A 19,895-nucleotide genomic window follows, 5' to 3' on the forward strand; every position below is an offset into this window, starting at 1 on the left:
TCTTCAAGGAGTCCTGCCCAGTTCTAGTATTCCCCGGGCCTGTGACTCAGAAACTGCCTTAAGGGCTTTCTGTTCTTCAGAACACTTGGTGCTTCCAAACTAATGATTTTAACAAGACATAGTGTCCATGGTTTGTGCTCAAAGTGTTTCTGTAGCCAGTTGAGTAGTTCCAGACCTTTGTAAAGGTGAGCTAAATAAATATTCATTTTAACTTTCCCATAGAAGGTGTCCTCTTCCCTCTTTAATGAATCAATGAATACATTTCTCAAGGTGGGGATAGCGTCTTTCCATGTGCCTTATATGCACTGCAAGGCCAACCTTGGTGTGGCCTGAGGGGACTGCAGCATAGGCTGGGTCTCCTAAGCATTCATATTTGCTGTTACTTTACTTATTTTCTTTCCCCTCACCAAAAATAGTTTCATTTTCTTCTTATTAAAATAATATATATTTATCTTAAAAATTCAAATGAGACAATGAAGGTAAAATAACTAACTATAAAGAAAACACCCCAATTTCCACTTCTTAGTGATAAGCAGTTATTGTTGAATATGCCTCCAGACTTTTTTATCCAATTAAACATATATATATGTATACTACATAGGTATCTATTCATATAAATAAATAGGATTATACCATAGCAGTGGTTCAGAATCTATGGGGTGGGGCCAGAGCATATGTTTTTAAAATGAAAATATCAAATTTTAATCATGCTAGCAGTTTGGTATGTATCTTTCCAGACTTTTTTCTGTGTATTTACAATTCTCTTTCTTTCTCTCTTTTAATTGCAGACAGACACACACACACATAAACAAGAGTGAGCTTTTATATAAATGAGATCATACTATACACATCTCTCTACTATTTGCCTTTTCACTTGGTAATGTATGTAGACATCTTTCCATTTCAGTTCACATAGATCTGCCTCATTCTTTTACGTTTAAAATTTTTGATTCTACAAAATGCCAAATTTCCTCCAGAAAGGTTGTGCTGATTTCCCCCCACCAGCAGTGTTGTTTTGCCCCATACTTGCCAATACCAAGAGTTTTCACGCTTTTAAAATGTTACCAAACTAAAAGGTAAAAAACTGTATATTTCTGAGTTTCAAAGTTTTGCAATTTTTTCAGTAGTTTTAAAGCTGAATATATTTTCAAATGTTTATTGGCCATTTAGACAATCTTTTTAAAAGTTCATATTCTTTAGTTTTTTATATTGGAGTACATTTATTTCTTTCGATTTGTGAAAGCTCTTTTAATATAGCTATTTAATCTGTTAATATAAATTGAAAATGTTTTTCCAGTTTTTTCATGTATCTTCTAACCAAGGTTATTTTGACACATACAAGTTTAAAGTTTTTTCTTAGATCAGATCCGTCAGTCTTTCTAGCTTTAATGCTATGTTTCAATTTGTTTTCTTAGAACAAGTAAAATAAAAATTTTAGTTTTCCTACTATAAATGGGCATGGTAAGCCATGCTCATTGCAAAGATCTTAGAAAATAAGGCGAAAAAATCACCAATAATCTTTCTATCCAGAGATAACTATTGGGGACCACAGTTTTGGTGTATGACCTTTCTTACAAATGCTCAGGCTCATGAGATGTTAGAGATGAAAAGACCGAGTCATTTAATGAGAAATAAGGATCGAATTTGACATTGTAGCAGGTTCAGTAATGTCTCCTAGCGTGTAAGCTCCACGCGCTGGGGCCTTGGCAGTGTTTTTCTTCCCAGCCCTGGGCATACACTAGGTTAGGAACCATTACTGGTAGGAGGCTAAGCTAAAGATTTGCTAGCCTTGGCCTTGGTGTCCAGGGCAATGCTGGGCACATGGAGGGGCTCAACAAATGTTGGCGACTGAATGAAGTAGGTTAATTTACCACTTGCTCCAGTGTTTTGAGTATATTTTTAAATTTTGTGTGATTCTATATACTTGAATTCAGATGTATGTAGATCTTGTTTATTTTATTTTTTAAATTCTTTTTACAGAGGTAGACAATGTGGCACAATGTCACATTCAGCTTGCACAGACCTTAAGGGAAGAGGCCAGGAAGATGGAAGAATTCAGGGAAAAGCAAAAGCTACAACAGAAAAAGGTCGGGTTTGCATACATATTAAGATGTTGCTTTACCTCTGGCAGAAAACTCCAGGCTTGTTTGTTCACTAAACCCCTTGACTTGCTCCTGCCCTCATGCAGCCACGCTCTTCTTTTAACCTATGAGATTATTTGTTGGGGAACCATGTGGGGACTCAATCTAGATGGTTATGCCTCTGCGTGCATTTGCACCCCAGACCAGTTCTTTTTCAATTCTTGCAGGATTCAGGGGTCCAGTCTGCCTTCCTCTTCTTTTCATATCTGCTGCTACCATTCAAACTATGATTAGAAAGGGAAACCCCTCTGTCTTCAGTAGAGTCTAGCACATCCGAGCTGGGGGACTCCCAGACCACACTCCTCCTCCTGGACAAGGCAGTAGGGAAGGGTAAGAAGTGGAGGAGACTCACATTCTCCTTGGAGACCATAATGTCCCAACACCCTATTTTACAAATAGGGAAGCTGAGGCCCTGGGAATTCCAAGTCCTTTTTGTTCTCAAAGCAGATGTGCATAGGCTCTTTTTCATTGGTGGCGTTTACTCTGGCCAACTACATGGAAGGAGATGGACGTGAACAAGTGTCAATAAAACTGGCAAACATTTCCGAAGTTATAAGGATCAAGAAAAGAAGTCTAGATTTATATTAAAGTGTTCCTTAGACTAGACCAGCAACTATTTTGTCTCCCTTCTATTTTGTTCCTAAAAACCTTATATATTCAGGTTGGCCTGGCAGCCCAGTAGGGCCCTTTCAGAATTTCTTTTTTATGTCTGGTCTCCAAGGCTGGAACCCAGCTTCATGTAGGGGACAAGCTCTTCCCTATATAGCATTCAAAGATTTCCACCCAGGTCTCCATGGACAGCTCTGCATGGGTTTTTTGGACACCTTTCCTCATCCTTTACTGTCCCAAGGTCATTGTCTGCCATGTGTGTATTCAGTAAACATCCAGCTGTTAAGGCTGATTATACCCATACCTCAGTCTCAGCACCTTTGCCTGTGGTTCCAAGTCAGAGTCTATTCCATCTTCCTTGGTGGCCACTTGACATTTGGAGTGGGTGGCAGCATCTTAAGATCCTGACTGTCTTACCTCTATTGTCATTTCATGAGCTGCTCTTACCGCTGTGCTTCCTACCAAGAAAGAAGTGCAGAAACTAACATTTAAGGAACACCATAGCAAGTGCTTTCACACACACTCAAGCTTCATCTATCAGGTTTGAGGGGTGCACCTGGCCCAAAGTATTTTTCAGAGCACAAATAATATGTATGTTACACCCACCCATTGGATGGCCAAACTCTTTTTGGCTGACATTGCCAACCCTGTCCACCTATCTAGAGGAATCCAATTTTTCAGAAGCCAAATGCCTTAGACAACCAGAGTCTATGCACACATGATTTCCACTAAGAGGAGAGGAAGGTCATTTCCTCACATTTTCAAGTGCCCTCTGTTGCCCTAGTTATTTCAGGGAGAGTTTTGTTAATTTTGCAAGGCTTCTGAAACTTCCCCTCCTAACAAGTTACAAAGACCAAATTCTCACAGCTAGAAGAACGTCCTCTGAATTCTCTTAAGCAAGAGTGGACCCTGTGCTCAATCCACCACCTCACCCAAGCTCCCTAAATTGCATGTGCTCTCTGCAGCAGGAAAATATCTTCCAAGCTTTCTTTGAAAAGTCCAAAGTTTTTAAATAAGTTTGTAATTACTCATGTCACAATAAACTCTGGGTTGTACCACTTCCGTATTTAGATACTTTAAAAAAAATCAGACTTTGGGAGAAAATGTGTCAATGCCAACTTCTCATTTTCACTGGTCAAACTCTACATGCTTTGGTCTTTCACTTCTTGGAAATTAAGTCATTTCCACTTATTAAGGAAAGCCATGCTGATAAACTGGGGTAGGGGAAGTGCAGGTGGAATGACTGCTCAGAAGTTGATGGTGCACTCACTTACACAACTAATGTTTTCCGAGGGTGGTCAGCAATACAGACATGGTCATCCTTCCCTCACTGAGCCTGGCCAGAGGGACTGACCTGACTTAGTAATCATGATAAAGTGTGATGAGCCTTAAATGGTAGGGGAAGTGAAGGTTCCACCTGCATATACAGTGGGGACACCTAACCTAATCTATGGGGCTGGGGAGGACTCCTGGAGGAAGTGATGTTGAAGCTAAAACGGCAGAGTGAAAGGCAGTATAGGTGAGATAAGGCTCTCATCCCTGGGGGCTGGCGTGGTAGGGAGGGGTCTTAGGAGCCATTCTCAGGAGTCTTGACGTTGTAGGGTACTGAGGTTCCTTCCTCAGCCCAGAATGTCCCAAGCGTGACAAAGACAGCACATGGTCAGTCACGCTCTCCTCTGGTCCACTTTCTGTTTTACCATCTCAAGTAAGATTGAGATGATCATAGCTTGGTCTGCCCGTGTAGAGAGCAATCTCCAAAGAAAGAAACCTCCTTGGTAACATAGTGATACGTCCAGTTTTCAGAATACAGTCTGAGTGTGGGTAGACAGACCACTAAGCAGCTATTTCAATAATTTTCTGCAGGGTCATTTATAAATTTCTTCTTCCTTTGCCCATCCCCGCTTTTTTCTCCCCATCTTATAGCAGAGGTGATTGTGTTTTTACACTTTGTGTTATCAAACAATATCAAATTTCCATTGGCTATGGTCTGAGCAGAAAGTCTCAAGTCCTAAAAGAAACACTTCTTCAAGGGGACCTGAATGAGAACCCTTGACTTACTGGGGTCACCACGAGGAGGTCACCCTATCAGTGAACCTGGGCATGAGAAGACTTAAAGCGAGGTGGTGTGGCAGACAGGGCTGGACTTGGTGTCAGCAGCATGAGCAAAGGATATCACCTCTCGGCACCCAGGGTCATACTTGTCAGGTTAGAGGGTTGGACTGCTGCTCTCTAAGATCCTGCTGACATACAGATGCCAGGAATCCTTGAAGGCAGAGAGAGGACTGATATGAAGTGAAAAGCTTTGGCTTATAGAACTTTATGACCACCTGAGAGGTGTTGAAGCAGGTTACCATCTGTAGGACTTGGTGATAGGAGGCGTGACTTGGGCCATAAATATAAAAGAGTAGCAGCTTCCAAACTAGAAGAATGGCAGTGTGTCTCTTCAGACTAGAAAGGACCACAGAATAGACACATTGCTAACCAGTCTGCTCTGTGGAGCCTGGGAAAATCAGCAACTCTTAACTAAATAAGTAAACCCAGTTTCTCCTCCTAGCAGAGGGACACATGCACCACACCACACCTGTCTATGATGACAAGGATCTGCCCATGAGTCTTTCCACGTGGGGCTCATGTTGCAGCCCTGTCTGTTCTCTTTGACTATGGTGTCTTCACCATTAGCAGGTGTATGACCACCTCCTGGTCCCTCACTTTCAGCTGGGCTGGAAGATGACTGCTTGGTTCTCTGAGGGCCCCTTGGGGCTCCCCCAAAGGAATTTCATGTATTCTCACAACGCTCATATGTATATATTTGCTGAGGAAGATTATCCCTGAGCTAACATCTGTGCTAATCTTCCTCCACTTTATATGTGGGTTGCCATCAAAGCATGGCTGACAAGCGGTGTAGGTCCGTACCCGGGATCTGAACCCATGAACCTGAGCCACCAAAGTGGAGTGTGCTGAACTTAACCACTATGCCACGGGGCCAGTGCCAGCATGCTCATATTTGAAGTGAGACCATCCCAAATATTCCGTCCAGATATCCTGAAAATCTATCCAACCATGTTTGTGTGTTATGTTAACAGACAGAAACGTAATTTTCCAGAAGAAAAAGAAACCACATTTTAATTTAATTTTCAATATTATTATTTCGCATTTTATCATTTTACGCAAGAGCAATGTCATAGTTCATTTTGAAGTATTGCATCTCTTGGTCTTTTATGTATTGGTTTGGTTTTATAAAGCTATCATAAGGATAATGGTAGTTTAGGGTAATGACTAGGAACGAGGGCACAGGAGTCAGGCTGTGCCTGAATCCCAAGTCTCCTGCATGCTGAGACTGTCACCTTGGGTAAATTAATCTATCTCAGTTTACTGTCCAGAAAATGGGGATATGAGTACTCACAGTTGTTGTGATACATGAAAACTGCTTAGCACATAATGCCTGATAAATGGGAGCTACTATTATTATATCTGAGATGAACATTTTTATTATTAGTTCCATTATTTTTACTAATGAAAGTATTAATGTCACAGCCACAACAAAGAAATTGCTCCCACGTGAACTTGACAGAGTAGCTTCCCTTTCCTGGCTTAGACAGAGAAGAGTAGAACAACTTCTTTTAGCTGTTCTCAAACCATTCTTCCCTTCATACTGCCTTGGCTCCTTGCTGGTTACGGGTGTGTCATTGATGGACGCCACAGTAGTGAATGTTTGTGAGTCCCTAATTTAATTGCTGACATAAGCTTACAGAATAAAGACCTCTCTTAAAATATAAATGGCACCTTAACAAAAGTTTTAAATTCCCTTTTTGAAACCAAAGTTCCCTTTTTTTTTTTCCTCCCCAAGTCCCCCTAGTACACAGTAGTATATTTTAGCTATGGGTCCTTCGAGTTGTGGCATGTGGGACGCCATCTCAGTGTGGCCTGACGAGCAGTGCCGTGTCCACGCCCAGGATCTGAACCAGTGAAACCCTGGGCCACCAAAGTGGAGTGTGCAAACTTAACCACTCAGCCATGGGGCCGGCCCCTAAACCAAAGTTCCTCGATTCCAGATTTATTGACAAGACTGCTCTAAAGTGATCAATGATTCTCAATGGTAGCTGCCCAAGTTCAAAGAAGGACCCCACCATTAACCAGCCATAAGACCTTGGACAGATTGTTCAACCTCTCTGTGCTGCAGTTTCCTTGTTTGTGAAATGGGAGCAATAAATACCACATGTACCCACTGGGTTATGTGAGGACAAAATGAGATAGGCCTTACTGAACCCTTAGCTCTCAAGCTGATATTCACAATAATTTCTGTTTTTATTATTAATAGTGCTTCTGCTCTCTTCACAGACAGAGCTTATCATGGATGCTGCTCATAAACAAAAGAGCTTACAATTCAAGAAAACCATGGATGTGAGTCACGCTCTATTGCCTTTCTTTGTAAAGCTGACATTTTCTGAAATCCTGTGCTGTGTATGAGTATATTCCTGAAAATAACATTTCAATAATGTCATTATTTATTAGTGTTTTAGAGAAAACAACCTTCGGTGGTTTGACTCTTCTTCTTTTTAAGGTGTTGGAAACATTGAGGATGAAACCAGATACAGGAAACACAGTGATGTTATCTTTCTGGTAACCTGGGAGCGTACAGCAAGTCAATTTAAATATTTCAGGCCAAGACACAAAAGCATATACTGTTTATCTTGTTGGATTTGAGGTTTTTCCCTGTGACTATTTAGAATCTTGATTTCTTACCTATTTTATTGAGTGACCTCTTCCTGTTTTAAGATATCTGCAAACTGTAAAAACCTTCTTTCCTTTAAGTAATTTATAAAAAAGTGCTTAACAAGACAGAGCTAAGACAAGTTGCTGGGGACCTCACTGTAGCTTTTTATGAATCTTTTAACTTGGGATACAATGAACTCTGCTATTGGAATATCTATGACTCCATCTTTGTACAGAAGTATCATCATGACATGCTATGACTATGACATGATATCTGGTAACCCTGTCAAAAAAGAAAGTGCCACCAATGTTGATGGCATATGCAGTCTGTTTTGCATTCTTTCTTTCTTTGATGCAGATCACCTCAAAAGCAGTTGATAAATAGGGAATGATGTCAGGGTAATGCAGAAATAGTGTTGGTTCATATATGATTGTTCCCAGACCTTTTATATCTGGGGCAACCTTTCTCACAATTAAAGAGAAAGCCTTACTGAAATATAATTTTCTTAACTATTTCCTCTACCTTAATTTAGAGCCATGTCAGTGTTATAATTTTCGCTTCAACTGTCAAAAATAATTTGGAAAACTCAAGAGGAGAAAGAAAGATTATTGTATTTACCCATTCTTTTCTCCTTCTGGTGTTCCAAGGTTTCTTCTTTTAGTTTCTTTTTGTTGAAAGAACTTCCTTTAGCCATTCTTCAGGATAGGTCCACTAGTGACAAATATCTTAGTTTTTCCGTCATCTGAGAATGTCTTGATTTCCACTTCATTCTTAAAGGATACTTTCACTGGATATAGGATTGTGTGTTGACAGTTTTTTTCTTTCAGTACTTGAAATGTGTTGTGCCACTTCCTTGTGGCCTCCATAGTTTCTGATAAGAAATCTGTAATTCAAGTTAATTTTCCTTTATGGGTACGGTGTCATTTCTGTTTTAGGATATTTTCTTTGTTTTACGTTTTCGGAAAGTCACCCATGTGTCATGCCACAGATTTCTTTGGGTTTATCTTGTTTAGGGTTTGATCAACTTCTTGAATCTGTAGGTTTATATCTCTTGCCAAATTTGGAAAGTTTTCAGCCATTATTTCTTTAAGTACTTTTTCAGCTCACTCTCCTCTCCTAGGATTCCAAGGACACGAATGTTAGATACTTTGTTATTGTGCCAAAGGTCCATGAAGCTCTGTTCATTTTTTTCAGCCTATTTTCTCTCTGTTGTTCAGATAAGGTAATTTCCCTTGTTCTATTATCCAGTTTGCCAATTCTTTCTTCTTTCTCTTCCATTCTTTTCTTAAGCCTATCCATTGAGTTTTTTAAATTTCAGTTAGTTTATTTTTCAGTTCTAAAATTTCTGTTTGGTTTCTTCTGTATACTTTCTATTTTTTTGCTGAGCTTTTCTATTTCTTTGCCGAGCTTTTCTATTTCTTTGCCAAGACTATCTATTTTTTTCATTTGTTTCAAGTGTGTTTGTAATTGCCTGTTGAATATTATTTTATGATGGCTGGTTTAAAATCATTGTCAGATAATTCTAACATCTCTGCCATCTTGATGTTGGTATCTGTTGATGGTTCTTATTCATTCAGTTTGAGATCTTCCTGGTTCTTGGAATGATAAGTGATATTCAATTGATTTTGGACATTTGAGGTATAATGTTACAAGACTGGATCTTATTTAAATCTTATGTTTTAGCTGGCTTCCTTTGACATCACTCTAGCAGAATGAGGTGAGGTACCACTTCATTACTGCAATATGAAGGTAAAAGTCCAGGTTCCCCCCCTTGATCTCCACTGACCCCACAGGGTGGGTGTAGCCTTGTTACTGGTGGGAGGTGGTCACAGTTCTGACTCTCCACTAGACCTCCTCTGACATTACCCCAGCAGGGAGGAGGTGCACATCTTTACTGCCAGGTGGGATGGTAGAATTCCAGGTTCCCCACGTGGTTTCCACTGGCACCGTGTGTGGGTCTTTGTTACCTCTGGTGGGAATGAAAATTCCAATTCCCTATTTGTCCTTCTCTGACACCACATTGGCAGAGAGCTGGATGCTTCATTGCCACCTGGTGAGGGTGGAAATCTAGACTCTCCACTTGGCATTTGCTCGATGTGTGGGGGGTGGGGCCACAGTATTTTATGTGGTGTTTGGCTGCAGTAGAATGGTTATTTCCTAAGGGTTCCTGTCCTGCTAGGCTGCCTTTTTTCTGGTCTGTTGTTTAGAGAGAGCAGGTTTTTGTTGGGACTTTGTGTGTGTGTGTGTGTGTGTGTGTGTGTGTGTGTGTGTGTGTGTCAGTGTGTCAGTGCCTACTGTTGTTTCCTGGTTGCCTGCTTCTTTGGCAGCCAGTCTGTAATGTATGAGGCAAAAAGAAAACTCAGGGAATTCACTTCTAGGTCAGTTTTCTGAGACCAAAGTCACTAGCTAATCTGCCTTCTTCTTTCCACCTTTCAGAGTCTTATATTTGTTTTATATAAAATATCCAGGGGTTTTAGTTGTACTTGTGTGGAGGAAGAGGGAAAAGTATATCTGTTCCATCATCCCAGAAGCCCATCTAATGTTTTAAAATAGTATTTTGTGATATGCCTTTAGAACCATAAATGTGATCATTCCACATTAATCTTACGTTAAGATTCCTTCAGAAAATCATCCAAAATAAAAAAAAACAAAGGCATGAACTTGTTCATTGCTTATAGTAATGAAAAGTGTAAGTGATTTAGTGACCAAAAAATGGAGAAAGAGCAAATAAATTATGTAGCCTTTTAAAATACAATTATGAAGACTATGTAGCAACAGAGAGAAGAACGCTTAACACATCATTAAAAAATAAAGACAGAGAAAGATTAATAACTGACAACATTAAAATTTAAAACTTCTTGATAAAAAAATTCTTATACACAGTTTCAAGAAAGATGGCAAATAAGGAAAAATATTTGTAACTAATATAACTTATAACCAGTCAGTGTTCCTAATACAGACCCAGTTCTTAAAAACCAATTAAAGAATGCTCCACTAGAAAAGCTGGTAAAAGATATGAAGTAGAAAAGATATACCACCTCAGTAGTAATGAAATAAATATGAATAAAACAACAATATGCTAACATTCTCACCTCTAGTATTGTAAAAGGTTAAAAATACTGTTTAAGCTCGGTGTTGGTCATTGTGAGGACAAGTACTCCCATACAGTAGTGGGGGAGTATAAATTGGTGCAGCCATTTTGGAAGGAAGTTGAATGTATGTATACTCTTCGACCAAACAATTATATTTCTAGGAATTTGACCTGTATATTAAATTCACACTACCCAAAATAAAATCAGAGTATTTTTATGTTATAAAAAACGGAAATAAGATCAATGTGCACCAACAGAGACTTGGTTAAGAAAATTATAGCAAATATATACATATATATATGTGTGTGTATTTACAACCATTAAAAGTGTTCACCTACAGGGATCATGCATGATACAGAGAAATGTCTACAAGATGTTGTATAAGAATTGTTGCATAAATATCCTACGTGCAATTACGAAAAGATATGAACTTTTATTTCTGTGTATATAGCCTAGAGGGGGAACTGAAAGGTTGTTTACTAAAGGTTAACCCGAACTGAATTGCAGGGGATGCTGAGAAATGTAGGGAAGCATGAAATATTTCATCAGCACAAACCATCTCTACAAAGGAGTCTTCATTCTTAGTCAAGCATTTTTGGAGGGGTCACCATTTTTATTTATTAGCTGTATGATTCACAGCTTTGCTCTGTTTGAACAAGTCCTTGCTTCAATAGTTGAAACAGAAAATTATCTGATTCACTAACTATAGTTTGTGAAGTTTCCATACTGCTGGTAGTAATGGTAGCACAGGATGGATCATGACCTACTTTTATATTAGCTAAAACAGAACCCTTTAAAACAAAAAGGAACATGACTGTCCTTAAGTGACAGAAATGATGGGATTGATGGCCTCCCCACTGTCCATGTGCTATGGTGAGGCACATTAGAATATTGAAGCATAATTATAATTACCATGAGCAAGTGATTGCATCTAAACTCTGAGGGTTATGAATGTTACATAAATGTTGGATTACACATCTTATAGTTATGTAAGTATTTTGATTTCGCCTATTTCAAATTCTTTTGCTTCAGTCAATTTTTAAAGTCGTGTACTTTGTGTTTGCCAAATAGGAGTGATTACTTCCTTGATCAAGTTGCCACTACATACAGAATTTGGAAAAGGACTAGAGACCTTCCAAAGATAGATAAGAAAGAGCATCTGCCCTCTGAGAACCCATGGTCTAGTGGTGATCACAGCCCTAATCAGGGTGCCCTGTTCTTTGCTGGGCCTGGTGGGCTAGGGCAGCTGCTTCACAGTTACCTTCTGTTCACCCGTTTCGGTCTTCTTTACAATAAAGGCAAAGAAGAACTATGAGCAGAAATGCCGGGACAAAGATGAAGCAGAGCAGGCTGTCCATCGGAGTGCCAACTTGGTAAACCCGAAGCAACAAGAAAAGGTACCTAGGAGAGCTGACAGTTTGAAAAATCTGAGACTTACATATATCAAGCTAAAACCAACTAATAATCTTAATAAAAAATGGCTTACACTTTAAGTCCTGGCAAGAATCTTCCTTTGGGCCATTAGGGTCCTCTGAACCAGAAAAACCCTTGTCACATTTTGGGGGTTGGGAAAGAGCTAGAGAAGCATGCCTAGGTGGGAGGGAAGAGGATGAGAAGAAGTTGGAAGGGGTTCTGATTTTTTCATCTTTCTTTAAAATTCAACTCAAGTATTCTTTGTAGCCAGGCTGCCCCTTGCTTGGGTGTATTATAAATTTAATTTTATAAAATCTGGATATAAGATTGTCAGCAACCAGAGGGAAGAGGTACATCTTTAGGAAGACATAGGGCAAGATGCTTGATGGGTATTTTCCAATGATGATAAGATTAGAGGGCAAGTTGAATGATTTGCTCATGAGAGAAACATAGGTAAGACGTGGACTAGAAGTTGTCTCTTCACAGTCACACTTTTAGATCGGTTTTGCCTATGGAAGTCTGGCCCAGCATTTCCGATCTCTTGTTCTTTTCTGTCCTCACAGCTTTTTGTGAAACTGGCAACTTCAAAGACTGCAGTCGAAGACTCAGGTGAGGGGGCCGCTCCCACGGATGGGGGAAGATTGTGGGGAGGTTTACATCATCCTAAATCTGTCTGAGAAAGGTAGTTTTATATACCTTACAATAAAGAATATATGGATCTACACGAGGATTAAGAAGATATCAGAAGGGAAGAAAGGAGAAACTGAAGGAAGTAAAGGAAGGGAGAAGAGGGAGGGAGGGAATAATCAGAACCTGGGAAAGTGAGAAGAAGCGAAGGAGGCACCAGCTTCTAGCTACTGCCTGCTTAGGTCTTGCTGCCTTATATATCATTGAATGGGGATGGTGAGGGTTATGTGGGAGCTGGTTTGTAATCAGGTGCTCACTGATTTCTCGGGAACATCTAGCTAAAGCCCATTTCAGCTCTGATAACTCTTTGCTGCGAAAGAAATCGCCAAGTTTCGAGGCCTTGTCATCATTGAAATCTAAGATCCAACCCAGGCGTTTGCAAAGTCTTCTCATTCCCAGCGTACCCTGCAGGAGACAACTCTTTCATGACCGTGGTCACTTAAGAATTCTCTAAACCCCAAACTTAAGTAACCGGGTGCCCCTTAAGGGCTCAAGTTATTTCTCTTTTCTGCATCCTTCATTGGATAATTTTCCTGAAAATGAAAAGGGGTGGAAGCAATTGAAACTGAATCAGAAGAAGAAAATGCAGGCTGAGGTTCCCTATCAGATTTCGCTTCTCCTTCCTTGAAGCATTTCTTGCTAATTGCCTGGTTCAATGCGTAAAAAGAAAGTGATACCCACCTTGGCTTATTACACAAAGATGTTGTAAGGGTGAGAGATGTAAGTGTGGCCTTTCAACGTTCAGAGCTCATTGGGGCCTTGTGAGCTCAACGCAGCTCGAACCCGAGTTTCATTTACCATCTGGGATACATATGAGCCTGAGTGGTGGGTCTGCGAGCTGCCCTCCTTTCCGGTTTCTGAACCGAGGCCCCTCCCCTCCATTGCAGACAAGGCGTACATGCTGCACGTCAATACGCTGGATAAGATCAGAGAAGAGTGGCAGAGCGAGCACATCAAGGCCTGCCAGGTATGCGGAACCGGAACCGGAAGCTGCTCAGGAGGGGGTGCATCTTCCTCCTACAACTTGGAGGGTCTACTTTTGTAGAAACGCTCCACCCTGTTATTACAGCGCCCCGATTCTCACAGAGTTGCTTGAGGGCAAATTAGAAATCAGGAACTTAAGTGGAGGATGGAGGGAGTGTTTTACTCCAAACCTCATTTTCCTGCCTCCTCCCCATCTTGATCATGCGGTCCAACTCTTTACTTTCTCTGTTTGGTGAGCACAGATATAAAACAGTTGAATGGTTAAGTAATTACTTTTTGAGACCCTCACCTGTACTTGCCATGCGATAAGGAAGATGCAGATGGCAGGTGAGCAGGCTTTAGAATCTTTTACTCTCTTCACATCTTTGATTTCACCATTGACCCCCTTCATTTTCTGCACATGACCTCACTTACAATTATCCAGAGAAAATGAAGATGTACGTGGAAACTTCCTCAAGATTCTGTCACCCTGTCTACACATTTTCTCACCGGTGGTTCTCAAAATGAAGTAGCATCAGCATCCCCTGGGAACTTGTTAGAGATGCAAATTCTCAGATGAACTCCAGACCCACTGAATCAGAAACTCTGGGAGCGGGCCCAGTAACCTCTGTATTAATAAGCCCTCAGGTGATTCCGATGTGCATTCAAGCATGACAACCACTGATCTACACACCCCATTCTGCTCCTTTTCTCCGGTGATGGTGGAAAAGGGGCTGCTCCCGTCCTACCAAGATCTCCCACCATCTGGGCTCAGGATCCCGTCCAGCTGGCCTTCCCCCACCACCTGTGCACAGCTCTTTTATTGTGAACTTCTATTATTATTTACACAGACTCAGCTCATTAGTGCCTTTAAAACCTAGCAGCTGTTGCTTCCCGTCTGCTACCCTCTCCTCTCTTCATAGCTTGGCTTCTTGCAGGAGTTGTCTGCACATCCTCATTGCCCCTGCCTGGCCCAGCCTGCTGAGTCTGGGCTTTGCTGCTCTGCAGCTGCTCCTTGGAGGAACCAGTGATGCCCTTGGTGTGAGGTCCCGTGGGTCTTTGCAGCTTCTAATCTTATTTGACCTGTCTTTACCATCTGATACTGTGGGTCACTCTCTCCCTCCTAAAACACTCTTTCCTGCTTTACTTCCTTGACTCCACACTCGCATGGAAAAGCCTGGAATAAGGCCATTTTTAGAAGGTTTAAAAACGTGCAAAGCAATTTCACATGCATTTGCATACATGTTATAAAAACCTGCATGGGAATGATAAAATTTAAGATGACGGTTATCTCTGGGGCAGGAGGAAGGTGATAGAGATTGGGAAAAGCACACAGGGGCTTTAGCAGAATCTGAAACAAATATGGCTAAAGTTTTTGACAAAGCTAGGTGGTTGCTACATGGGTATTTATTATATCACTCTCTATGATTCTGTCTATGTGAAATATTCTATAATAAAAATACTGTGATATTTTAGTATTTATATATAAACACTTAGAAATCAGAAACTTGAGGATAGAAGGGATGTTTTTCTCCATTTTAGTATTTATTTTTATTTATAAGCACTATTATATATAAAATAAATAAATTTATATACTCTATTATATATAAATACTAAAATATTACAGGTGAAATAATGTTTTTGTTTCAAAATACTCCAGGGTTGGGATGCATTGGTAGGGATATGGGTAAAACAGAGTTGGTTGTGAGTTGATATATGTTTAAGCTGGTGATGGGTATGTGGGGATTCATTATATTTTTCACTCTACTCTTGTATATGTTTGAAGTTTTACATTATAAAAAGATTTAAAATCTAATAGTGTATTCAATATTTAAAAAAATACATTAATATGTAACATCCACTCTTGAGTAGAATGCATCCACTTTATAGAATAGCTTGATTTTCCAAAAGTTTCTATTTTTTATATCCAAAAATCTATTGTTCAGGCAGTGACTTTTTAAAGAACTTTTTTATTAAGGAAAGTTTCAAACATACACAAAGAGAAGACAAGTGCAAGGACCCCCATGTGCTCATCAACTAGCTTCAATAATTGTGACCATCTTGCCAATTGAATTTGTTCATTCCTGGGGGCAGGGAGCACAAGAAGGGGGGCAAAGTTTTAAATCTGAGGTTCTGGCAGGCTGCCCAGGTGGAGATGCCCCTAAGGCAGTTGGAAATGTGAGCTAGAATTCAGGTTAGAAACTCGGTGTCTGGGTTCCTCATTACCTCTTACCTTCAGAACTATAGCCAATCCTGTTTGCATTAACACAATGTTAGACTCCATTTGCATTCTTTGCCTGTGGTAAGAGTTTATGAGCTTTCTTGGTGGTGGGGGGAATACCCTAAATGGGACAATAAGCTTACGGATAATTGAGGATTGACACTGTTTCTTAAGTGAGAGCCAGTCTAGACAAATGCCCCCTTTCTCTCCATATGTATGTACATGTTGTTGTGTTTCTGTAGGTGTTTGAGGCTCAAGAATGTGAACGAATAAACTTCTTTCGGAATGCATTGTGGTTACACATGAATCAGCTGTCACAACAATGTGTCACAAGTGACAACGTAAGTCAGAGGCTTCCACAGAGGATTGCGGCTGTGCATGTTGGATTTATTAGAGTGGAAGCAATGGTAGACATTAGTTCATCCCCCTCATCTGAGGCCCAGAGAGGTACAGTGACTTGCCCAAAGCCACACACTGAGTTAATAGGACCCAGATAAATATCTAACCTGCCTGACTCCTGTTCCACTTTACTTCCATGACTTTCTCTTTAAGAAATTCAGAGTTAGGGCAGGAGAGTAGAGAAAGGAGACCCAAATTCAGTTTAATTTATGGAAGATAGAGATGTCATAGCATGGATGTGAGTCCCAGAGGGTCACTCCAGGACAGCACCAAGTACAAGCAGACTGACCCATGGCCAGGCTAGTCGTCGCTCCAGGGCTCAGGATGTACTTTACCCGTGTTCCCAGGGTCAGTATCCAGGTTTAACTTGTGCACAGCAGTCCTCATGGGGTGCCCAGATCTTAGAGGGACCAGAATCAAGCTATCACAACCTTCTTTGCTAAGAAATAGCCACCCTCACTTCTATGGGACATTCTCTTTAGAAGAACAGTTAAACACCCAGAAAACCTGTAGGACTGACTGGAAGAATTTTTCTCAAGTTAAGTAATTATCTTTGCATTTCTATGTGGCATTGGTCCTGTGCCATAGGACTTGGTATCTATTGTCTTTGTCCTGTCAGTATTTTAAAAAAATCTTTCCGCCAAGGTTTTTGTGCTGCCACAAGGATACATTTCTTGTTATCTTTAAAAAAAATTTTGCCAGCAGATATGCATCAGAGAAATGCCTTTATATGAGCCTTGGACTTGGGAATTTCTTCTTTTTCTTTTCAAAACAAAATTTGGAAAAGAGCTATTCATCAAACCTGTTTTAATAAGCCGTGTCACAATTATTATGGACATACCCCTACCTTGATTTATCTTCATCTTGTTAGATGTATGAAGAAGTCCGTAAGAGTTTAGAAATGTGCAGCATTGAGAAGGACATTGAGTACTTTGTGAATCAACGTAAAACTGGACAGACACCACCAGGTGAATGGCGCAGTGGGGTGGAGGGTGGGGTGTTATTTAAGCAATTCTCTTAGTCTTTCTTGTCACATGTTGTTGAGAATGGAAGACATCTGCCTCTTAATGTTTTGTTTCTTGATTCCACTAGCACCCATCATGTATGAGAATTTCTACAGCCCCCAGAAGAATGCAGCCCCACCAGGAAAGGCGACAGGGCCTAACGTAGCAAGGTAATAACCAGTTTCCTTTCACATGAAGAAAAATACTTTTAATAACTGTTTTTATCATTTGTTTCTGAGACATTAGAATTGGAACATATTTGCCACTGCATTTGCTAGATTTTTGGAAGTAACACCTTTAGAAAAAATGTTAAATGGATTTTACTGGTCGTAATTCAAGGAGGACTGTATCATGCTTGAGTGTGATTATTATGTGCATGCGGGAATCCTACACCTTTCTTATAGCCCATAGAGAGCAGAAGTCAGCAAACTCTGGCCCTTCCATGAATCAAGTCTGACCTGCCTATTTTGGTAGGGCCTGAAAGTAAAGAATGGTTTTACATGTTTAAAGGGCTGAAAAAAATTAAAAGGATACTATTTTGTGACGTGAAAATTATGTGAAATTCAGATTTCAGTGTTCATCTGTCAAGTTTTATTGGAACATGACCACGCTCATTCATTTACATTCTGTCCATGGCTGCTTTCACGCTAGAGTTCAGTCGAGTTGTGACAGAGTTGCCTGATGTGGCCAGCAAAGCCTAAATCCTTTGCTATCTGGCCCTTTACAGAAAAAGTTTGCTGTCCCTGATATAGGAGAAGAGAGAAACTTCTGTTTTACATACAGTCACCTTGAAGTCCAAGCCATTGAATTTTCAGTCCAGCTTTTAAAAAGATAAAGGAGTGTTTCAGGGAGAATTGCATGATTATCATCAATATTTAAGAATGCCAGGTGTGTTCAAAACAGTTAACATGAATTAGCTCATTTAATCCTCTCAGTGAGGTAGGAGCTGTTTGTATTTGCCATTTTACATGAGAGGACGCTGGTGCACAAGGAGAGCGGGAAATCTTGCCCACGCGGCTGAGGTTTCCATCTGCCAGGGTTGCAGGGCAGGGCTCTGCGCTCCTGACCACTGTGCACGCCCCTCAGCATAGTGGGATGCCTGCCACTTAGATCCACAGAGGTCAGTGCTGCCGTCCTTTTGCTTCATCTGAATTTTTCTTGACCCTCCAGAGCAGAAACCAGATCTCAATAGAGTGCGATAGGTCTGTAGTGTGAAGTAGAAAATTAGGAAAGTAACGAGAACTGATCTGAAAGACTTTGGTTTTCATTTCTTACAGGAGAGGACCTCTCCCAGTTCCTAAAAGCTTACCAGGTATGCTACCAAGAAAGCCCTTTGGAAGTGCTTATGTCAAGTTTTCTTTAAGGTTGAGTAGCTAGAATTTTGACATAAAGGGAGAGAAGTGAGTAAATGGATTCAAATTCCCACGAGAACAAGCTGATAGGAGAGTCTCACTATAACACTTTTTGTCACGGAGTGGAATTTGGTAATTGGTGGTCTATTTCATAGCTTATCCAAGAGAATTCAGTTACTGAAGCACCGAAAGAAACTTATTATAAGGCAGTCTTATCTAAGAGATTATTTCGACTTGGACCATGAGAACAGCAAAACTTAGAAATAGGTTTCCTTTGGGTTACATAGCAATACAATTTATAGAAGGCACAGATATCTAGAAACATGGAACCCAATGTTATATATTTTGGACACTGCCTGTAATTGGATCTTTCACTAATCACACTGGTCTCTTTTTTTGTCTGAACTCCTGTGATAGCTCTGGGAGAACCACACACTTTCTTGTTTTTCGTTAGTTGTCTTCCCTGGATAATTGTAAGATCCTGGAGGGTAGACACTTTGTTTTCTCCTGTATCACTCATAACACCTAACATAGTGCTGGGTGCATAGTAGGTGGTCAATAAATATCTACTGTTTGAATAAAAGAGAGACATACTTCTCTATGTTCAAGGGAATGAGGGGAGAGACAGCTGATGCTGCATTTAGTAGCATAGCAAAAATGTAGTGGCTGAAAAAAAATGTAGTGGCTGAAACTATATCGTTGAGTAATATAGGGACTTAAGTTATTTTATTTCTTGTTGCCTCATAATTACCACTTGATAATGCGGGACTTATTTTTATAGATGAATTTACTGTGGGTGCTGATATCTGGGCATGGATGAAAAAGGTCCAAGAAATCATAATAGTGATTTCTAGAATGTTCTCTGGTTGTAGTCATGACTACCATTTGTAGGTTTTGTTGCGAGGTATATTTTCTTCTCGCAAAAAGGCAGTCACTAGAATCGTTGAGTGGAATGTCTTGATTTGAAAAGGGCTAAGAGCTTACCATGAAAAAATATTAGCTTAATGTTGCTCTGTATTCTGCCCTTTGCAGGTGACCCTGATTATTCTTTGATTGGTGACTACAGCTTGATCTATCAGTAACATCAGTGGTAAGAACCTTTCATTTTCACATAATCAAGTTGCATTTAGACTGTTGATTGTGTTTTTGAACTCTTTGAAGCTTCTTTATAACACTACTGCGAGCAAGGAAGGCCTCGCACCACGGTGGCACACTGGTGGGTGTGATGTTTCTGCAGGATGGCCTCTCTGGATCCCACAACTGAAAGGGGACTAGAGACCACTCCATACCTATTTGAATG

At 40.3% G+C, this 19,895-nt stretch overlaps 1 protein-coding gene across 1 annotated transcript in view; it reads left to right on the plus strand.

The window, feature by feature from the left end:
• The window catches only part of PSTPIP2 (proline-serine-threonine phosphatase interacting protein 2), a 72,042-nt gene extending 52,357 nt beyond the window's left edge, over positions 1-19,685 (plus strand). Inside the window, exons 5-14 of the mRNA XM_014828965.3 lie at positions 1,981-2,087; positions 7,089-7,151; positions 11,855-11,953; positions 12,533-12,578; positions 13,544-13,623; positions 16,083-16,181; positions 17,111-17,207; positions 17,332-17,413; positions 18,521-18,555; positions 19,628-19,685. Coding sequence (XP_014684451.2) covers positions 1,981-2,087; positions 7,089-7,151; positions 11,855-11,953; positions 12,533-12,578; positions 13,544-13,623; positions 16,083-16,181; positions 17,111-17,207; positions 17,332-17,413; positions 18,521-18,555; positions 19,628-19,677 — 758 coding nt within the window. The 3' untranslated portion in view covers positions 19,678-19,685. The remainder of the gene's footprint in view (positions 1-1,980; positions 2,088-7,088; positions 7,152-11,854; positions 11,954-12,532; positions 12,579-13,543; positions 13,624-16,082; positions 16,182-17,110; positions 17,208-17,331; positions 17,414-18,520; positions 18,556-19,627) is intronic.
• Positions 19,686-19,895: the final 210 nt, after the last annotated feature.

The sequence above is a fragment of the Equus asinus genome, chromosome 7, assembly GCF_041296235.1.
Source record: "Equus asinus isolate D_3611 breed Donkey chromosome 7, EquAss-T2T_v2, whole genome shotgun sequence".
NCBI classification, from domain to species: domain Eukaryota; kingdom Metazoa; phylum Chordata; class Mammalia; order Perissodactyla; family Equidae; genus Equus; species Equus asinus.